Consider the following 21,000-nt stretch of genomic DNA (forward strand, 5'->3'; position numbering starts at 1 on the left):
GACAAAGCAGGGCGATCTAATAGTAAGCCCCTATGAGGACGCGATTATAATTGTCCAATAAGTACAACGGCGACATCCGCCCAAGGCGTCTCTCTGCAATGGCGGATGGGAAAAGAGCAATGGGCGGTCTGTGCAAATTTTAGAGGGTGGGCATTGTCTCCGGTCACGCGTCTGGCGTCCAACTGGTACGCCTCCTGCCTTGAGCTGAAGCAGACCGAAGCGGTGCGGCAGCTGCCTTGAGGCGGACAGAATTGTGAGTGCGGCTTATCTCGCGAGCCGGGCTTGGTTTGGTGCTGACGGTGGATTATAGCGGGACACAGAATACGTACAGCGGGACTTGGCGGGAGGAACACGTTTTAGCTGCCTTCTCGAATCTGGAACCTGCCAGCCCAACAGTCGGCTTCTCTGCGGGATACAGGCACAACAACGACATCCCTTTTGTTGTCTATTCGTCCATTCACAGTGCATGGACACCTCGCTCCAACGCTTTTCTCATCTGACATACGCGCAACACACTTTGCACCATCTGCCCCACACCGCCTGGCTCGCATAAGAAAAGGCACCAAACACGAACGGCCTCACGGCGAGCGCGTAATCGCGACTGAGCTCAGCCACGTTCAAAGATCACCGCTTTAATTTTTGCGCTTCAATTCCGTACGTCTCCTTCGCTTATATTAAGATCGAATAGCCACCTAACCTCATCCTCCCAACCTCTTCCCCCGCCCTCCCCCAACCCGCGCATGTCCCTCCCTCCACTCTCAAATTCATCCACTGCCTAATAAACACTCCTCGACTCTCCGATCGTTCCTTGTCTGCCTACAACATGGCCCTGATGCAGCGATCTTCAAGTCTAGGAGACCCAATCTCCAACATGTCCCAGCCTCAGGTGGGTTGGAATCCCAACCCCGCCATCGGTCAGCAGCATCCGATGCCCCCTGGCTGGCAGGGCCCTTGGCCCCCACCGGCCGCGGGAGTACAGCTCCCTCCAGGCTACCCCGGTCCTCCACCTCCACCCCAGGGCGCAAACGCGCCTCCCCAGTGGAAGGCCGGCTTCTGGTCATACAACCCCGCAGTCCAGGCCCCAGGCTGGGCTCCCGGTGGCGCATGGGGCGGCCTCGCCGCTCAGCAGCAGGCCCAGGCCAACTACAACCCCTACAAGCGAGTCCCCCGCCCCGCTTCACCGAGCTACTGGCAGACAAAGCTGACGGACAACGGGCTAGGCCTCGAGGGCATGGTACCCAGGTGCGTTCCCCTTTCATCATATCCTGGGTCATATGTGGAGCTCATCACCCAAACCTTCTCTCGCCTTTCTTTAGGACCGAGAGCCATGCACCACCCCCCGAGGATGAGAATGCTCCACCTCAGACCCCCTGGATATGGAACCCACCCAGCCTCGTCCAGGACCCCGACCGGGCCACACCCACTCGGGACTTCAAGGATCGCCGCTCGACGCACGATGGCTCGCGCCACGTCCCGAGTCGGCTGGGATATCCCAGCCAGCTAGGTCCTCAGGGTGCTGCTCATCAGCACCCCACAGATCGGAGTCTTGATCTATACCGACAAGACGTCCAGGATGGCAGCGGCCCACGACATCGGACGCACTCTACGACGGTCCGCCATAACTCTGTCGACAGCATCCAATATGGCCAAACTCGCCCGATGTCCGCCGCCCCTCCCTCTCAGCCGGCCCCGAGACCGGAGAGCAGACAACAGACGTATGGGAGTGTGCCTGAGGCCGGTAAAACCCTCGGCCGGCCTACCGATCCCAACTCATTGTATCAACGTATGCTCAGAGGCGAGCGGCCTGGTTCAACCACGCCAGCTTCAGCGCCTCCATACCCCGCTCCTCCCCATCGATCTTCTTATGAAGAGATGCAACAGCCTTCGGATGCTCTTGTACTCCGTAATTCTGAACACGGGTCGCGACAAGATCTCCAGCCGACGTTCACCCCCAACATTGTGCGGACACCTACCCACTATCAGAGTCCACCCCACCCATCGCACCCGCCGCAACAGCGGAATAGCGGCGGCTCGCCGTCTTCAACGCAATCTAACCCCTCGCCTACCTCACGGAGCCCTAATTATTCTGTATATGGTCAACCCAAGACGTCGCCTCTCCGTACGTCACCGACTGCCCAGGCACTCACCCGACAGTCCTCGCTGCCCACCAAGTCGGAGACGCCTCAGCCTCCCACTACCACCGCTTTCGGCCTGACGCCCTTTCACGATGAGCCAGACGAATACGGCTACAAGTCCAGCTCTCATTCTAACAACTCTCTCTCCCGCAGTCGTACAGAACCGAATATTAACAGCATAAATAGCAAGCCCTCGCTTTCCACGATACCCGAAGGATCCCACCGCCGCAAGTCCTCCAAGAAGAAGAAAGAACAAGACGAAGAGATCTTTATACCCTCCCTCCCCACTCCTACAGAATGCGAGCACTCGCCCCAAGGCTCGTCCTCGAGCAAAGAGCGAGACCGCGACCACGATCGACACGGCTACAGGGACAGAGACCGCGACAGGGACAGGGACAGAGATCGGGACTACCACCACTCCCGCCGCTCCTCGACGCCCCACAACGCCCTCGCCCTCGTCCCCACGCGCGACAACCCCCTCCCTCCACCACCGATCGAGCGCCTCAGCCTCGAGACCTCTGCCCCTCCGCCGCAGGAACCCGCGCCGAAGAAGTACACCCGCCGCGTCCGCTGCGGCTTCTGGAACAGGCGCGGCGACCACCTCACCCGCACCGGGTACATCGTCTACGCGCCCGAAGGCATGGCGTACCCACCCGACCTCCGCGACTATCCGAGGGAGAACCAAGGCTTCAGGGACGAGTTTAATACCGTCGCGCCCTTTTCTGAACAACTTGTGGAGCTGCCGACATCCCTCCCATCTCGAGGAAGACCGCCCGCGCAACCATATGAGAGTGTGAGTCTTCGGCTTGGTTGTTCTTGGTAGGCCATCGCTGACAAATGCACGCAGTTCGTCGTTTGGACCTACGCCTAGTCCCCTGGTATTTTTTTACGATTCGCATAATCTATTGTTCTCCACTATCTCACTCTCGTGCTTATCTCTTGTTGTTTGTTGTTGAACACTACACTTGTAACTCGGCTTTCCTCCTCCTAGCGCTACATACGTTACACTTTTTAAGATACTTAGGTCGCGATATCCATGTACAACTAGCAAGTACACCACCTTCAGCATAGATGCTCTTCTTGCGAAACTGAACGTTCTTCTGAGTTGAATCGAAATGGAGATCAAAAGCAAGAACGAGAAAATGAAGGAATGAGGAAAACATGAGGATAAATACCAAAGCCCAATCATAATGATACCAAAACCCCACCAAAATCATAACCCGATCCCGCCGTGCTCCTGGCGCATATGGTCGTAGATGCCCTTGCCCTTGTGGAACGTCGCGAGACAGACCCAGCAGATGTGCGTCTGGCACCGCGTGCACGTCATGTGGTTGCACCCCTCGCTGCGCTCGATCGCCACCTTGCAGCTCGGGCACCGCTTCACGTCGTGCTGGTCCGTCCACTCCGTGAACAGCTTCTCCTCAGACGCGTCCCGCTCCGCGCACGTCATCCCGTCGTGCGCCTCAACATGGCACGCCGAGCAGATGCGCGCGAGGCAGGACGGGCACTGTAGGATCGCGTCGTGCGCCGAAGCTCGGTAGACCTGGGTGCAATCTGGGGTCGGGCAGTAAAAGAACTCGTCCGGACGCGCATGTACGAAAGCAGAGAATGACGCTTGAGCGATGGATTCGAACTCGGCAGCAGATAATAGGGACTGTGCGATGGACAGGGGGATGCACTCTGCACATGTGGCGTCGTTTCCCAGACACGAAAGAGGGAAAGACTTGCTGTCAACGGAGGAAAGGATGTAATCTGAAAGACATGATCGACACCAAACATGCCCGCACGACAGCGACGTGGGATCGGTGGGGTCTCCAAAGCAGACGGGACAGGTAGAGGTAGCGGATTTACTTGAGTTTTGCTCGGGAGAAGCTTGCAACTTTTCGATGAGGCGGCAAGTCGCCGTGTACAAGATTTGTTCGCCGAACACTACAAGACGCCGGTTGGGCGCATCGAGACGGCACCTGTCGCGAGCTAAGTCATCCTGCAGCTTGTAAACCCTGTTGCTCGCTATCATTGAGGTTAGCCGTCCGGACAGTGGTATTTCCCAACGTCTGCGCGACTGAATATACCGATACTTGCCCACGATCCGACGACATATAACAGTTCTTGAGACGATGGGGCCCCATACGGATATAATGCGACGAGAGCGATCCACGATAATCCGGGCAAGAGGATACTCGTTGTCGAGCATGCGAATAAACTCCACGCCTGCGGGTCGAGAGAAATGATCGTCCCATACAGGTACTTTGTCATCCACGACAGTCTCGCCCTTTTGTATACGTTCATACTTGACCTTGAGCACGCTGAGCTCCTTGGCGTTCTCTGCGCAGAGTTTGACCTTAACCGGACCCGACCATTGCTCGCCAGCGTTGTACACAGTCACACCTTGTTTGCGACCTGTGTTCCATGACCATCGCAGGTGGCTCAGGTCCCCGGCGATTTGCGTGAAGGTGCGCCGAGCGACATGATATTCCAAAGACTGAACATGTCGAGCCACGAGCAGAGTTCGCCCCAGAAATTGTGGCTTGCGTTCGTGAATGTGCTCTTGGGCGTAGGTGGCTTCGCGTGACGAAATGAATCTTGCTGTTGCTTTGACCGTGCCTTCGCGATACGGGGGTGGAATGACATCAAAGGACAAGAGCTCTCCGCAGTCCTCCAGCATTTTCTTGATGTTATTGATGGCTTGCTGCAGGGATTGGTAGTTGGGTCGCTCCAGCATCATCGCCTCCGCAGTGCCATATACTCGAAGCTCTGCCTCTTTTGTGTCGTGTGGTAATCCCTCGAAGAGTACATTGAAGGCGCCGACAGAAGGTAGGCCATCATATAGGGTGGCGGAGATGATGTGGTTTCGGAAGACTTTGCCGTCAGCGGCTTCAACCGCGTCAATAGCCTCTTTGAGGGTTGAGTATCCGACATAGGCCATGCGACCGGGTGCTTTCCATTCCAAGTGGACCGTCGTATCATCAAGAACGCCGTTTCCCCTGGTTGTATTGTTAACCGGGATTTTGGCGATGAGCTTAGCACCGGAAAGGCTATGCCCGTTGAGCTTTTGTGCTGCGTCGGAAGCCTCGAGTGCTGCGGAATACTGAACTTTGATGTAACGACTCTTGCTAAGAGTGACAGTGGGGTCTAGACCAAGCAGCTGGTCTACTTGACCAAAGGATTTCAAAAGTTTCTCTATAGCCTTGCACGAGACATCCGGGGGTATACCAGCAACATGAACCCAGCGATTTTCGAAGCCGGTAGCGATGGAGATAACCTCGAAACCTGAATCCAGTTTGACCTTTGTGTGGTCGAACAATGTTACCTGGAGCGGATCCGGCTTCACAGCGATGGAACTATCAGGAGAAGGTAGCTTTTGCTAAGCAGATACGCATTAGCCATGGATGTTACTACATCGACGTAGCGTTTACGCACCTCCTTTGCCGGAAGCTCATGCTGAAAGTAACAAACTTGCCGATCGCATACACCCCGACGAAGCCATAGATTGCAAACGTGGGGATATTTGACGTTCTTATCCGGCATCTCATGCTTCCGGGGACATGGATTTCGTTCACATAAACCAAAAAGCCAGTCCTTGCAGACGTGGGGAGGTGCAGAAACATGCAGGCGCTCGCATGGGTTATAAGGGCATCTACCTTTTAAGAACAACCAGCAGACATCACTGGACGATTTGGATTGGACAGCCGGAGTCGTCTACTTGAGCGTCAGCAATCGCGACAATACGATAGAGCGCATATAAGAACATGATCAGAGCTTACATCGGCAGAGCGTGTGATAGGTGACGGTAACTTGACGTTATGTAGACCCTGTGCGTCATCGACGAGAGGTACTTCAGGTAGGGTGCAACTGTCCAGCCCAGAAACATGGATGATATCCGAGTTTGTTTTCATATCAGACGGATTCTTCGGCGACCTTCGCTTCTACACGGTCTCAGAAACTTCAAGAGGGCTAGGAAAATCTGAACTCACTTTCTTGAAAGTTTTACGCTCAGATCCCTGCGATAATGCTTCTTTGGTCGGTTCCGCGGTGTTCTGAGAGGTGATCTCGGTACCTTGCCGCTTGACATCTTGTGGAGACAAGCTAGGAGCTCGTGACTGGATGGATCTTTGAGGCACCTCGGCGACCTTCCGGCCGCGAAGGGGTGTCTTGCTGGTTTCTCGCTTAGTGGCTTGCGAGGGCGTCTTAATGGCTTGATCCTTGTTGGCTTGTGGAGTAGCTTTTGTAGCTTGTCCCTTGTTTGATTTGGGGATTGACTCGGTCGGCGGAGGGAGATTCACCTGCACAACCTCCTGAGACTCGACAGAATTTGGCACGATAGGGGAACGAGTGTACAAAGCCCGGTCCACGAGAGCCAATCCTTTCCCCGAAGGTGCAGAACTCGGCATTGATGCTGTAGGAGCAGAAGAAAGAGCGGGCGCAATTCGTGCCTCAAGTTTCGGGTCACCCTTCGTGGCAACCTGCCTCCGAACTGTTCCTGGAGAATACCGAGAGCCATTAACAATATAGAAAACGCATAATTTCACGAGCGCTCACTTGGCTGGTTTATCTCGCGACATATACGAGCTATCTCGTCATCAACTACATCGCCATCCAACGGCTGTGCCACCTCTCTTGCCTAAAATACATAGATTAGTATTGTCAAACGGGATAGCATAGTCACTCAACGTTACATACAGCCTGATGTTGTGCCGCTTTAGGCAAAAGAGGTGGTTTTACGAGCGTATGCGGAGACGAGGATGGCATTGGGGCCCTTTGTGGCTCGCTAGGGCGTTGTGAAGGGAGACGCCCCGGAGATGGGCGAAGTGAATCTCTGTCAGTACCTGAATATTCAGGTGTTGACTGCTGGCCAGTAGGATATCCGGGGGTCGTAACTGAGCCGGTCGGATATCCGGCCGTATGGTGCTGACTTGATATGAGTCTAGAAGAATTGGGGTTGCTCGGTAGACTTCTCGGGCCCGTAGCGTTCCGCTGCGGTTCCTACGCATGAGTCACTAGAGCTAAGAGACCGGATAAAGACGAATTGGATGTGACTGCATAAGCAGCCATGGAGGGTGTCGACGCAAAAACTTCCAGAAGACTTACCTGTTTGTCCCTGTTCTTTTCCGCCCGCAAACGTGGAGGGAGCTGGTAACTCGCCGTTGTCGGGTGGTAAACATGGTTTGGAGGAACTTGACTTGGTGTTCGTGCTGGGAAGCGAGATGACGAATGCTTTAGAACGAGTTGGGATTGCTCAACACGAGCCAGCTGAGAGTGAGCAGTGTCGTTGTATGCGTTGTGCCCACTCTCAAATAGGGCGAATATGTCGCCCCGAATGGATCTAGCATGAACGTCCTCCCAGTGACGGGGCGCCTTGATATCAGAGTAAGCCATGTGCTCGCTACAACGTGCAGCGTCTCAACCGGCTTGCTCTGTCAAAGCGGAGGGTGTCCAAGGGAAGTCGGTGTGTCGTAGCGGTGGTAGGGTTAACAGCGCACAAAACTGCCATTGGGGGCCGCCCCAGTCCAATGACTCCATACTCGTTAGAGCTTAGGCAAATACGGGCTAAGTAATAGGAGCACACGCCGAACCAGTACCCGTTTTGGCTCCCACTTCCGCGAACAGGGGCTCGCTCATTGGTCGACCATCCCATACATCAGAACTTTGGAATAAGCTCCTCTCACGAACATACGACCATTCCTTCATTTGTCGGGCTACTCCAACGGGCGCCGTACAGCAAGATTGGATTATGCCGCTCGAGTTACTCAAGTTGCCGCCAAAACATCCTTCAGCGACTGTAAGCTCACTCTATGAACCACTACCGAGACTACTACTGAGATACACTTGAGTTTTCGTAACGAAAAATCGAAGACTTTTCCATGTGGATTTCGGATTTTCCCATAACAACCCAGGGCACGCACTCGCGGGTCAGTGCGCCTACCCACGAATGTTTGGTGATATGTTGCTCGTGTAAACAAACATGAAACCTCGTCGTCATCACCGAGCCATATTGGACGCATGACTGGCCTTGGCAGTTTTTAACTACTGGTCTCACTGACATGGCCCATCGTTGAACACAGACGTAGACTCGGGTTACAATTGTAGCGGAAGGCGGAATACTACTTAATACAAAACCCAGCTCGAATAGTGCCATATCGCCTATACTGATGACCCGATGGAAGCAGAAGAGCTTGAGTAAGAGAAAAGTTAATGCTTGCGAACTGTTGACGGAAAATGTCTGTGTAGCCAAGAATAAAACAGCCCCGAGTTAATTTAGGAATAGCGCCGGACAAGGCGCCTGAGTGGTAAAACCCCAGTCGAGAGAGGGAAAATCGACGTAGCCATGAACCAAGCCTAGAGAGCAAACAGAGGACAGCTTCCTTGCATCACGGAACATCCACAAGGGGTCTCCAGAGCCTTTCGGGAATCCGCGAAGAACGTAGACGGTGTTGATGTCTCTGCAACCGAGGATCTAAGCAGGAGTGAGAGGTCTGTGCCTGTGATGGCGCATCAGAGACATAGTCGGATCTGGCTTGAATCACGGAATGTTCTAGTTGAGGAGTTTGAGGAGACCGAGATTGGCGGATACCAGAGAACCGTCGACCTCGAAAGAGTAGCATAAGGCACTGACAATATCGTAAGCATTTGGTTAGTACTCCACCTTGCACGGAACATTACCATCGGAGCAGAGATAAGCACCCATGAGAGCCGCCAGATGATGCGTATAAGGAAGAAAGCTGCTGGAGTGAGCAGAGGACTCAAAAATAACGTCCCGCGAACATCTGTAGTAGCCAAGTTAGCTGCCTCATGTCAACGCATGACATCAAACCCAAGCACATGGCCATAGAGAGCTGAGACCGGACCAAGCTTTGGCCTGAATCCAGTTCTCCAAGCTTGACGACAGGTTGGCCTGCAGCATCGCCGCTGTGTTGTTGATCATTGCGAGATCGTGGCGCGTGCTATTGGTAAGTTCAATTACCGTCTCTATTAGCTGAGGGATAGCATTCGTCATTTGGGTGTGGAGTGTTTGAGCAAGCTTTGCTTGGTCCAGTGACGATCTCATCATCAAAGTAGACTCAGAAATGACGGGCAACATCAAACCGAGTGACTGGTGCAAGATGTGCTGATCAGTGTGTATGCGCCTCAAGGCACCGTCACCCTACCTCTTCAAGCTGAGTGAGGCCGTTTAGCACGGTGCTCCAATGTTTCTCCGTGATGACCTGAAAGTCACATTGAGATTTGATAAACGAGTTTCGGAAAGTCACCTGTACAGCAGTATCCAATATCTGGTTGTGACGATCTGCAAAGAGTAAAATTATGGAGTCTGCTTCGCGGGACAGTGTGTCGTGGAAGTTCAGTAGTGAAGAGGATAGGCTGGACCTGTGCTTTAATGAACGCAAGAGATGAGAATGATCGTAGTGGTCATGGCTAAAATTACCTGCTCTGCAATGTCTTCGAAAAACGGCCGAACCTATAGAAGAGAACATCAGCCGGAAAGAGGGATGTATTAAGCAGAGTTCAAAACCGCGTCAAGTGATTCCTGATGATCATCTGCAAATCGAAGATGAAGCTGTGCTAGCTTGTATACAGCCTGATCGAAGAGCTGGGATTCATTAGCGTAGTTTCCATGGTCTCCTAGGTTATCACACCAACTGGAACCATTTGCTTCTCATACAGATCAGCCACAGCGCTGACTGAAGTTTGCTGCACCTGCAGCAAGGACAGGCGTATCTCCGCCATAAGGTCGTGCATGTCCTACGTGTGAATGCATAAAATGCGTAATCACCGCCGCAGATCAACTGACCTTTAAAGACTGTTTGACAGAGTGATCGTTGCTTGCGGAACCTTTCTCCCGTTCCGTGAGCAGACGAAGCAGAGCAATCTTCTCCAGTGTTGCGTTCCTATAGATATCACGAGCGGCGTCTTGCGAGACCATCAGAGCTGAGCTCCACGATGTAATTGAGACATGGGTTACCTATCTCTCTCCATCGACTATGGACTAGGCATAGCTTGGCTGCGAATTGATCGAATGTGAGAGGTAACATAGACATGATAGGGTGATAGACTTGCGAATCTCGCGGAGATACCCGGAGTAGCTAGACCAATACTGAGCGCTCCGAGAAAAGGCCCTAGGAACTGGTCAATTGGTTTTCGTCAGGATCAGCGACCACTTACTCTACACAAGCGCTCAATTCTTGGTCCGTTGGTTGGTTTTCGTCTACGAAGGCAATGCACTCCATGGGAGGTGAGCTGTATCTTGCGGTGGCAAGTTCACACAAGGTCATGGCAATAGCGACTGCTGAAAGTTACGCGGACAATTTTAGGTAGTAGAGGCTAGAGATTTACCCTGAACTCGTTCCTGTTCGTGGATATATGCGTCTTCGCAGCTATTGTGGATATGGCTGGTAGCGACCTGGAAACAGTCCGACTCTCGAGAAGGCTTGAGAGCTTAGTCGCCGTTTGGAAGTGCAAATGAGGGCCCAAATCAGCGCATATACCCATGTGTTGATGCAAAAAAGGGGTACCTGGACTGGTGAAGATGGCATCCAGCTCTGCCTCGCTTGCGAAGGACCCTAGGAAGAGATCTTTGTTTGGTACGAAACCAAAACAGGCGAGCGATACTGGAGCCTTTCAGACTTACCAAGATGAGCTGTGTCATCCCCAATCTCCGTAGATATTCCGTATGCTTGACCCATGGAGGTTCCGGACGTACGCGGCCACCATCGTGAGGCGTAAGAAATCCGAGTACAGACCAACAGCGCAGCAAATGGGAATAACATGTCCGCAGATGACGATCGCTTCTCAGATCTCAACGATGACGAGCCCCTACGAGCCCACGCAAAGACCACGCGACACAAGCGACGTCGAGAAATTGAGTTGGACAGAGTCTGACAGCGTCGGGCAAGCGTCGGGCGAGTTGGCGAGATGGACAGTCGAGGGAACGATCAATGAATGGTTGTTAGGAGAGTAACCAAGCAGACACGAGACCGACACGTGGATTGCCCGAGAACGCCGGCATTCATCCAACTCAGGCACAAAGCCTGTCAAGAGCTGTCAAACCACCTCCGCACGTGGGCACCAAAGTGAATCCCTTCCGGCTATCGCCCGGCTAACATGCCCGGTGCGTTGCTCCCAAGTTACTCCGCTAGGTCACCGGGGTGTGCTTGCGGCGAGCGTTCTCCTTCCTGCATCTTTCTTCCCTACCTTTAGCGTTCATAATGTCTACTGAAACTCAGTCCAAAGTTATCGTTCACCACCTGAACGATTCCCGTTCTCAGCGTGTGCTTTGGCTACTCGTGGGTATTGACCTGACCTATCTTTACTCCCCAGTTCACTATTCTTGTAGGAAGAACTCGAAGTGCCGTATGAAATCAAGTACTACACTCGCGGTTCGGACTTGCTGGCGCCCAAAGACCTGCTCAAAGTGAGCCCTCTGGGAAAGTCTCCGGTCATCACCGACGGCGACATGAACCTCGCTGAGAGCGGCGCCATCGTCAGTGCGTCTTGTTGCAGTGTTGTGCCAAAACATTCGTTCATCATTTCTCTCATCAGCCTATTTGATCGAGAAGTACGGAAAAGCAGAAGACCAGCCTCCCACCACCGGCAAAGTCCATGATCTTTACTGTATGCTTGCTCCAGCGCTAAATTCGCGGCACACGCTAATCCACGGCACAGTTACCCACTATTCTGAGGGTTCACTGATGCCACTGCTTGTGAACAAACTCATCTTTCAAATTGTTCCTACGAGAGCGCCGTTCCTGCTGCGGCCGCTTTTGCGCATGGTCTTCGCCACCTTGACCAGCCAGCTCGTTGAGCCAGAATTGAAGAAACATCAGACTATGGCACGCTTCACCCCGCTAGTACTCATCTTTTGGGAACTGATGAATTTTCTCAACTGTAGATCGAGGAGCACCTCAGCAAGACTGGTCCGTGGTTCGCGGGCGGACAAAGCCCCACAGCTGCCGACTACATGATGGCATTCCCGCTGGAGGCTATCGATGCCGCCAACCGCGACAGCCTTGGACACAAATCCAGGGAGTACGTCAAGATGATTCACGAACGGTGAGCCGCTACATGTTTCGTGGTTAAAGATGGCCTAACGAAGTCAATAGTCCTGCTTACAAACGCGTACGTGTTAGTACATCTGGTTTCAAGCTTTAGTTCACACCTTTTACAGGCTTTGGAACGTGGGGGTGAATACAGCTACGCTAAACTGTAGTCCTCGTTCGGCTTGCCGGTCGTCGAATCATATATTCGATCTTGTATTTGCACGCCGTCCGTATCATGGAATCCGATTAAGCGGGTGTAGATTATGGGTAATACGCTACATATACACGTAGCACACGTTTTAGATCCAATCCTGTAGTTTGAAGCATGTACTGTATGTCCTCTAAACGAGACCGAAGCAGAAACGACTATATGATGGTGATAAGACAAACAAAAATGCACATTAATTAGTAACACAACGCCTGCTATGGTAAAAATCAACAAACAGAACATGGACGCAACGAGAAGAGAAAATGTACGAAAGCAATGCATGCAAAAGAGGAGAGAAGATGCCGATGAGGATACAAGTATGATCTATGCTAGGTGGTATTACCTTTTGGCTCTGAGCGCGACTAACGGCGGTCCTCGACTCGGTTTTTCCTTGCGTTAGTGGAACCAGCCAGCGCCCGCTGCTCCCAAACATGGCCCCCCTCGCCCTCGACCCAATCACCCGTGATGCGGTCCCGTTCAAAGTCTCCGTCGCGGTAGCCGTACCTCTCCTTCAAGAGGTGCAGAAGCGGGTTGCGGAGGGCGGGGTCCATCCGGACAGTTTCGCCTGGATGGTAGCTTCCGACACCATGACGTGACAAGCTTTCCTCGAAAAGGGCCTCTTCGTGAGTGCAGCCGCAGTTAAGGTAGCCCGGCGGGGCCATCCGCGGTGGGTAAGCTCGGCGCTCGCGGCGAGAGTCGTGCCACGAACACAGAGCATTGCCAGCGCGGTTGAGCGAGCAGAAAAGCCGAACACGTGCCTCGGTACGAGCACGCCACGAGGAGTGGAATGCGGTAGACTGGGGCACGGGAGTGGATGCGAGTTGGCCCATGGCCGATGGCGAGCCACCGGGGTAGCGGTACGACTGCTCAGGGATGGTGAGGCCGCTTGCTAGTTCGCCCTCGAGTTCTCGGATACGCATGCGGTCTGACTCGTTGACGAGTTCTAGCTCTCGCACTTTACGGCGCAGGAAGAGTATCTCATCTTCCAGGCTCGAACGTCGCGACGATCCTCCAGACTGTTGTGGCGGGTAAGAGGTTGGGTGCTGTGCAACTGAACGCGAGAGTTGTGTCGCGTAACCTCCCGATCCGGCATAGGGAGTTCCTGGGATGGCAGGGGAGTGTGGTGAAATCGATTCGGGGGATGCGTTAACCGATGCAAAATCTGAGTATTGCGACTGCTGGTAAGCACCTGGCTGGAGGGCGGATGATTGATAAGCGGACTGCTGGGGAGGCTGTAGCTCGGCCCAGCTCGCCTGGCTGGACACGCTGCCTCGGTAAACGTCACCCATTACCATGGCAGACCCGGAGGATTGAGGCCGACTTGGGTCATAAGCCTGGCCTTGGAATGACTAGTGCCGTATCAATTTAGTTACCCCTATAAACATCAACCGAGGCTGCTTACTGAGCTGACGCCTGGGTCGGTGAAAGAAAACGCGGCGGAGCCTGCTCTGCTAGAAGAGCCGACTCCTCGCATCATCTCAGGCGATGACGATGTGCCATGGTGGTGACCAGACGACATAGTGTGTGACGTTCTGCGGTAGTGCAAAGAGTTGGAGGGTGGGGGATACGGAGCGAAGCGCGTGTGGTCCGAGGTAGCGGAGCGCCGTCGAGCTAGAGATGGCGGAATGCTTAGGGTCGGTGAGGATGGGTAATGAGATGGCAGCGCAGGCGACGAAGAGGAGAGGTTCGTCACGTCTGGAGGTTCGAGCTTAATGATCGAATGACAGGGAGGGGAGCGATAGCTCAAGGGATTATAAGGCGCCGGTCGTCCGACCATTAGCCGGGCGGTGCAGATCACACGGCAGAAGAGGAGACGTCGTCACAAAATGACTGCTGGCACGGAAGAGCCTCGAGCAAGGTCAGTGACGGACAGAGCCACCTGGGCGGGTGCGGATAATGAGCAACACGAGAAAAGGTTCGCCCCCTTTCGACCCCCAGACAGGCTGTCGTAGCGAGCCAGTGAGGATCATGTTGTGAAGGCAAGATGATAGGACGGCGGGCTGCAGTGCATGGTAACTCTTGAGCAGTTCCGTAGATGCCAACCGATGTACAGCCAAATGATCGCAACCAGCCACGCACACGCCATCGCTAGGGGGGACCTACCACAAACAGGTTTGATCTGGTTCTACGAGCACAGATTATTGAGGCCGCAGGTGGCCGCAGCCCTTTCGAGTGGTGAGTAAGTACAGTATGTTTTTTGATGAGCAAGCAGGCTGCGAATAGACAGGAGGCTACAGGAGGTGAGTAAATTGCGCTGATGGAACGGCACAGCTCCTTTGATCGTACAAAAAAACATACCCAATAATACTCTGAACCAGTAAGTCTCTTTCTGGACGAACTTGAGCATTTGCAATCGGTCATTTTGTCGGGCCTAATATGATCATTGTCGACTTCCCGAGAGAGGCGCATCTGGGCGCGTGAGGAGGAGTGGAACCACCGGAGGATGATCCGTACTATCCGTATTCGCGGTGCTTGTATGTATGTATTTATCGTCTGGGCAACGACTACGTAGTGCTTTTCCTTGGGGAGCGGTTCTTGTGCCTGCTGGGACATAATCCCAGCTTACGAATGGCAGTCCTTCGGTGAAACACAGCGGAATCACAGCTACTAGTGACTATTAGTGAGTAGCGTTGGGGCGCGTGTCGCAGCAGACCATGCAAGGCTTCATGTATTTGCGCCGCATTGAAAACAAGCTGCGCATGCCTGATTTCCTTTGTATCCCAATCTCGTGTTCTGATGGAAATTGATTGGAACGATCGACACAGTAGAGCAAACCTGAAGTGTCGGACACGTCCTTGACAAGTTCTGGACATCGTATAGAGTACGCGTACAGCGGCACGGCACCTTTGGCGACTGCTAGCCTGATACATATGCATAGCGAGGGTAGGTTTGAAGATCAGAGTCTGACGCGGACGGCCGACGTCGAATTGTCGTCGAGTCGGAGTCCTGGGGGCTCCGAGTCGGAGCACTCGGTTAGGCATCTGATAATATAAATTAGCGTAAGTTAGAAAGGGGCAGAAAAGTTGGCAGAAACGACAACTGACAGCTCACTGACATGAACGATCGAGGCAAGATCACCGAGGCCTGCTCTACCGAGGTCCCAAGCTGACAGAGTCCGATGGTGCGGATGCAGATGCCAACGCATCGGGGTAAACGCCAAGTAACAAGAGGCTGATCTACACGCCACGACGCTGTACGTATGAACTACTGTCTAGTACTCTCTAATCTGTGCTTCTGCAGTACGTACAGCTAGGTACAGCTGCGTAGTAATCCCGGTACCATTAATATTCCAATGGCTCATGCCCGTCACCGCCGGTCGGAGATATTTTGGGGATATTAAGCAAGCACGTATCGTGCTAACATAGAATCGGGAACACTAACAACTTGCGACAGCGTTACCACTGTTTCCGCGTCCACTGCCCATCGCTTGCAGTTGTGCATGCTCTATTATTACGAGGCTACGTCTGCAGTCGATGGACCTTACAAGCAAAGCCTCGACGGTAACTAGTGGCCGGGCGGGAGCACCAATTATTATTCACTTGATAGAGTGGTGACATTTTTCCAGAGTTTGCCCTTTGGGGCGTTCAGACTACAGTGAAATTGTATGTATTCAGTCAGAGCACTTCATACCTGCTTGCACTAGCTGATAGTTACCTGCTTTCGCCAGGAATCGTAACTTCTCCAGTGTTCGGGTTAATCTCCACGAGTCTTGTAATCTCGACCGCTGGCCTGTTGGCACACCTAAACATTCGGCAGCCTCCTCAATGTTTGTTCCGCCTCCATGGATGCTCTGTCGCACTTACATTCTGAAAATGCGCGGAATAGGGAAACAGCGGGGTCTTATTTGCCCATTAGGCAGCTCTTCGGGCTCACAGCTGTACTGCGTGAGCTCCACGAGTGAACATTTCTCAGGAGAAACCGCATCTGGCTTTGTGATGTTTGCCATGCTGTCTGAATTCCACGGCCTAGCAAACTATGAGAGAGTTAACTGGGAAGGTTATGGGATCCGTGGCGTCCAATCAACTGCTTCAGGTGTCTCAGAAGTCACTGAGGCGAAGCACGGGCGTTGTCGAGACAGGCAATAATGGGTTCGCTGTCCGCGTTAGGGTTCGCTTGAGAGAGTTTGGGAGGAGAGTGGGATCATGGAGAACAGACTCGTGTTGACCACACCTTGGCCGCAGACGAGCTCTTCACGTGCATGAGTAAATCTGCATCAGGGGGTGTCCCCACATTCCCACGACACTAAAAGAGGGTCACATCGATTGCGATAAAAAGTCAGACTTGTATCCTTCTTCCGCTTTTTCTTCACCTCCACCATCTCTGCTTCCCTTTTCATCGTTCAAAATGGTTTACAAAGTCGCTGGTAAGTCCGTTGTGTCTAACGATTTGTTCCACAGTCTCATTCGTCGTTACGATCGCCAGATATCTCTCTCGCTGCCTTCGGCCGCAAGGAGCTCGAGATCGCTGAGGTATATGCGTCCCCAGTCTTGCATAGATCCATTCTTTATTAAAAATCGTTATTAGCACGAGATGCCAGGTCTCATGTATCTGAGGGAGAAGGTACTTCATCTTTTATATCGCAACGATCTCTTCCGAACGCGACTTGCAGTACGGCGCAGCCAAGCCCTTGGCTGGTGCTCGTATCGCTGGCTGCCTTCACATGTAAGAATACCAGAACCATTTCCCGTATTTTGTTTTCTCAAACTTATCAGGACCATCCAAACTGCCGCCCTTATCGAAACGCTCACTGCGCTGGGTGCGGAGGTTACCTGGTCGTCTTGCGTAAGCTATCTGTTGCGTGTAGTCCGTGAGATGCGGACTGATCTTGTTCCTAGAACATCTTCTCGACCCAAGACCACGCTGCCGCCGCGTGAGTACCTATCAGTCTGATACTTGCCATCCTTTAGCTGATATCTGTTTAGCATTGCCGCCACCGGCGTCCCCGTCTTTGCCTGGAAGGGCGAGACCGACGAGGAGTACAACTGGTGCATTGAACAGACCCTTGGCGCATTCGCTGGCGGCAAGACCCTCAACATGATCCTAGATGACGGAGGGGACCTTACCTCCTTGGTCCATGACAAGTACCCCCAGTACCTCAAGGGTCCGTCTACACCATCCGTCTCTGATTGCATCTAACTCATGGGGTTTCTTAGACATCAAGGGTGTGTCTGAGGAGACCACTACCGGTGTTCACCACCTGTACAAGATGTTCCGCGACGGCAAGCTCAAGGTTCCCGCCATCAACGTCAACGACTCCGTGACCAAGTCTAAGTTCGACAACTACTACGGTTGCCGCGAGTCTCTTGTCGATGGTATCAAGCGTGCTACCGATGTCATGCTTGCCGGTAAGGTTGCTGTTGTCGCCGGCTACGGTGATGTCGGTAAGGGCGTAAGTCATATCCCTCGATGTTACAAGCAGACATAAGCTAATCCTCCCCGCAGTGTGCCGAGTCCCTCCGCTCTTACGGCGCACGTGTCCTCATCACCGAGATCGACCCCATCAACGCTCTCCAGGCTGCCATGGCCGGTTATGAGGTCACCACCATGGAGGATGCTGCCCATCGCTCGAACGTCTTCGTCACTACCACCGGTAACCGCGACATTATCACCGCTGCTCACTTCTCCGTTATGCCCGAGGATGCCATTGTTTGCAAGTAAGTCAGCATCACAATGCATTTGGTTGTACCCTAATACGGGTTTTAGCATTGGCCACTTTGACATTGAGATTGATGTCGCCTGGTTGAAGGCCAATGCCAAGGAGGTCGTCAACGTTAAACCGCAGGTTGATCGCTTCACCATGGCCAATGGCCGTCACATCCTCCTCCTCGCTGAGGGCCGTCTCGTTAACCTTGGGTATGTGATTGCGTATACCTCGAAGTAACTTATCTCAACATTATTCACACAGTTGTGCTACTGGCCACCCTTCTTTCGTCATGTCGTGCTCGTTCGCCAACCAGGTTCTCGCTCAGATTGCTCTCTGGACCACTCCTGAGAAGTTCCCCCTTGGCGTCCACATTCTCCCCAAGGAGCTCGACGAGGAGGTCGCTCGTGCCCACCTTGCTCAGCTTAACGTCAAGTTGACTACCCTTACTTCCACTCAATCCTCCTACCTTGACATTCCCGTCAACGGCCCTTACAAGGCATCGCACTACAGGTACTAAGCGCCTGGTGTGGATTGACGGCCTCAACGTGCCCTTCCGAGGCGACAGGCCAATGGTGACCTGATCGTTTTATGATATTTTATAGAAGGGGGTCTTATCGCACTATGGCGGAGACCGAAAAGCTAGCTTGCATGTCAAGCTTCGAGCGCCAAGGGCGCTTCCGTGGAGCTGGGAGGCGGTGTTTATTGGTGGAGAGGGCCTCAACGAGCCCGTGATATGTAGCTATAGCACACCTTCATGACACGCAATGTTATTACGAGTGTTCACACTTTTGCAACGGCGAACGCGCGTCTACTTCAAGTACCTGAGATCAGAACACGCTACGACATAGGGAAGTGATGGTATCTCACGGCTACTCACCTTGTAACCCGCTCGGTGCCTGTCGGGACCTGTGGAGACACAGAGCGCTTAAAGCCCTTTGGTCCAAAAGCCATCGACGAGCGGTGCGTTGTCAAGACCTGCTCTTGGACCCCGTCGAACATGTCTAACATCTGCATCCTCAGCCCCGTTGACCCGTCGTCGCTTCCTGACCACGAGCAGGAGAAATCAGCGCCATGGATTGTTCGCAAACTCGTGGGGGTATGTCTTCCCAATACTAATCTATGGGTTCGTTGCCTAAACCTGTGATGTAGTCGATGACCGGGCGAATTGTGATGTCGTCCTATGAAACTTTACGAGCTGCGGGAACCAATGTCATTTGTCTCTCTCCGGTAAGCATTGCCCTTCTGTTCCGCTGCGTGCGGTCGTGGTGTTTCATTGACCCCTTCATATTTGCAGTGGGGTGACTCCTCTCCCCTGACGCTGCCATGCATCCGATTCCGAGATCTCGCGGTGCACGGCGTCGTGATGGCCACGGTATGTTCGTTCATTTATCTCGGGGCCGCACGACTAGCCGTTCGCGCGCCATAATCGCGCTGAATGGTGGCGGAACCTACGCATCTCCAAACCGTTCTTCTCCCCGTCTTGATCGCTCACCAGTTGGATCTGTACTTACCGCCTCTCGCGTACATGACATCAACAGGGCGGTGTCGCAGCAATCGCCGCGCCAGTGATGGGCCCCGTGTCCGAGGCCGTCTTCTCATCTGTCGGTGATTCCATCATTGTCGACGCGGCCGTGCACACAGGGGGTGAGCTTACCGCCAAAGCGGCCGACGACCTCCTGCTCGACGGTGCGATCAAGAAGGTCGTGCCGCTGCACTCGGCGCGGCTCGAGACGACGGGCGTCAAGACGCTTACCATCACGCTCAGGTACAAGCACACCATCACGGACGCGTCACTTGGATTCTATCGGAGCAGTCTGCACCAGTACGCTTTTTTTCGTCTTTCCGTGGATTACGGCCTGGTGAAATGTTGTCTTCACTTTGACACACAGGGACAACTCCTTGTTCACCACGGTGACAGAGTACTTCTCGACCAGCAAGGGCTGGTTCTCTCCTTATCTCTTCGCGAGCGGACGGAGGCCCGTGATACCACGCTCTGTGAGGCCTGATGTTGTCTTTTTCCACGGTCCTTTCTTGTCAGGTGCGAACCAGTTCCAACACTAGGGATTGCAGTGTTCATTATGCTGAATCGATGTGTTAGGCGATTATAACCTCGGTTCCACGCTTCTCAAGGAAAGTTCCTCCACCATCACCTTGTGCGAAGAGGTCCCGCAGCCCGAGCCTTCCTCGCCTCCCCCCAGCACGTCTTCGTCGCACTCGCACAAGTTCCTCTCCCTCCACGACCTTCCGAAGCTGAGCCACTTCCCGCGCTCCCGGACGCCGTCGCCTGAGCCGGCCCTGGCCCCGATCGCCCCGCCACCCGTGCCCCGCCGGCTGGCTATCTTCGTCCTCGGGCTGAAGCCGCACCGCAAGCTGTGGACGACGAGCGCGCGGCCGAGCGAGAGCGTGATCCAATACCAGCTCCTCAACGGCTGTCCCGCGATCGTCCTGCCCGCGAAGCTGGGGACGCCCCTAATCGCGTGGAACACGCTCGCGCTCGACGATCTGTGGAAGATCGTATTGCCCGCGGCTGACGAGCTCTCCCGCGACAGCACGGGTAAGAGCACGGCGTTCGAGGGCACGGTCAATGTGCTGTACGAGTACGTGGACCTGTGCGTCGAGTGGAAGCGCGTCGTTCTGCCCGAGGGCGCTGCAGACAAGTCGGAAGAGGCGAAGAAGAGCGCGGTGCGGGATGCGCTCGCGCTCGTTGTGGCGGCCGCGATTCGGACCGGATCGAGCAAGGAAGTGAAGAAGGAGGTGGACGAGGAGAGGTGCGGAATTGTGTTTTGGAGGATACCGTAGATCTATGTTGGGTGCGGGCGGAGGCATTTCATTCCATCTGTGAATTTACCTCCAATACTATTGAAGCGGGACCGGTCGGTCCCTTCTGAATCGAAGCCCGACTGTGGACGTCGCCCGCCCCGTCCCGTATATGTTAGAATGTTGTTGAAGGTTGAGGTGGAACTTTGCACACTGCGTAAAAGA

General features: G+C 53.7%; 6 protein-coding genes across 6 annotated transcripts; 3 read left to right on the forward strand and 3 right to left on the reverse strand.

The window, feature by feature from the left end:
- Nucleotides 1-175: 175 nt before the first annotated feature.
- On the reverse strand, nucleotides 176-8,260 carry CONPUDRAFT_84352 (uncharacterized protein). The gene is made up of 13 exons (XM_007774392.1): nucleotides 7,967-8,260; nucleotides 7,559-7,914; nucleotides 7,224-7,502; nucleotides 6,816-7,109; nucleotides 6,678-6,756; nucleotides 6,110-6,618; nucleotides 5,900-6,061; nucleotides 5,556-5,834; nucleotides 2,983-5,499; nucleotides 1,317-2,928; nucleotides 839-1,242; nucleotides 311-654; nucleotides 176-253 (listed from the first exon to the last, which is right to left on the reverse strand). Exons 4-9 carry the CDS (start codon nucleotides 6,882-6,884, stop codon nucleotides 3,349-3,351), a joined length of 3,249 nt encoding a protein of 1,082 aa, XP_007772582.1. The 5' UTR covers nucleotides 6,885-7,109; nucleotides 7,224-7,502; nucleotides 7,559-7,914; nucleotides 7,967-8,260; the 3' UTR covers nucleotides 176-253; nucleotides 311-654; nucleotides 839-1,242; nucleotides 1,317-2,928; nucleotides 2,983-3,348.
- Nucleotides 8,261-11,270: 3,010 nt separating this feature from the next.
- CONPUDRAFT_109649 (thioredoxin-like protein) lies at nucleotides 11,271-12,530 on the forward strand. The gene is made up of 7 exons (XM_007774393.1): nucleotides 11,271-11,413; nucleotides 11,464-11,614; nucleotides 11,670-11,741; nucleotides 11,793-11,959; nucleotides 12,019-12,179; nucleotides 12,230-12,245; nucleotides 12,295-12,530. Exons 1-7 carry the CDS (start codon nucleotides 11,336-11,338, stop codon nucleotides 12,334-12,336), a joined length of 687 nt encoding a protein of 228 aa, XP_007772583.1. The 5' UTR covers nucleotides 11,271-11,335; the 3' UTR covers nucleotides 12,337-12,530.
- A 179-nt stretch (nucleotides 12,531-12,709) lies between these two features.
- CONPUDRAFT_129354 (uncharacterized protein) lies at nucleotides 12,710-14,040 on the reverse strand. Its single transcript, XM_007774394.1, has 2 exons — nucleotides 13,777-14,040; nucleotides 12,710-13,723 (listed from the first exon to the last, which is right to left on the reverse strand). Exons 1-2 carry the CDS (start codon nucleotides 13,891-13,893, stop codon nucleotides 12,737-12,739), a joined length of 1,104 nt encoding a protein of 367 aa, XP_007772584.1. The 5' UTR covers nucleotides 13,894-14,040; the 3' UTR covers nucleotides 12,710-12,736.
- A 1,664-nt stretch (nucleotides 14,041-15,704) lies between these two features.
- Nucleotides 15,705-16,542, reverse strand: CONPUDRAFT_139185 (uncharacterized protein). The gene is made up of 3 exons (XM_007774395.1): nucleotides 16,178-16,542; nucleotides 16,029-16,115; nucleotides 15,705-15,963 (listed from the first exon to the last, which is right to left on the reverse strand). Exons 1-3 carry the CDS (start codon nucleotides 16,318-16,320, stop codon nucleotides 15,906-15,908), a joined length of 288 nt encoding a protein of 95 aa, XP_007772585.1. The 5' UTR covers nucleotides 16,321-16,542; the 3' UTR covers nucleotides 15,705-15,905.
- Nucleotides 16,543-16,691: 149 nt separating this feature from the next.
- Nucleotides 16,692-18,817, forward strand: CONPUDRAFT_84357 (adenosylhomocysteinase). The gene is made up of 11 exons (XM_007774396.1): nucleotides 16,692-16,737; nucleotides 16,797-16,843; nucleotides 16,899-16,934; nucleotides 16,984-17,036; nucleotides 17,087-17,156; nucleotides 17,210-17,244; nucleotides 17,297-17,475; nucleotides 17,528-17,763; nucleotides 17,817-18,028; nucleotides 18,078-18,227; nucleotides 18,280-18,817. Exons 1-11 carry the CDS (start codon nucleotides 16,719-16,721, stop codon nucleotides 18,533-18,535), a joined length of 1,293 nt encoding a protein of 430 aa, XP_007772586.1. The 5' UTR covers nucleotides 16,692-16,718; the 3' UTR covers nucleotides 18,536-18,817.
- Nucleotides 18,818-18,980: 163 nt separating this feature from the next.
- Nucleotides 18,981-20,938, forward strand: CONPUDRAFT_129355 (uncharacterized protein). The gene is made up of 6 exons (XM_007774397.1): nucleotides 18,981-19,114; nucleotides 19,168-19,245; nucleotides 19,313-19,390; nucleotides 19,557-19,840; nucleotides 19,908-20,056; nucleotides 20,117-20,938. The coding sequence occupies exons 1-6, from the start codon at nucleotides 19,016-19,018 to the stop codon at nucleotides 20,815-20,817; spliced, it is 1,389 nt and encodes a 462-aa protein (XP_007772587.1). The 5' UTR covers nucleotides 18,981-19,015; the 3' UTR covers nucleotides 20,818-20,938.
- The last annotated feature ends 62 nt before the right edge of the window (nucleotides 20,939-21,000 follow it).

The sequence above is a fragment of the Coniophora puteana genome (assembly GCF_000271625.1).
Source record: "Coniophora puteana RWD-64-598 SS2 unplaced genomic scaffold CONPUscaffold_12, whole genome shotgun sequence".
Classification (NCBI taxonomy): Eukaryota; Fungi; Basidiomycota; class Agaricomycetes; order Boletales; family Coniophoraceae; genus Coniophora; species Coniophora puteana.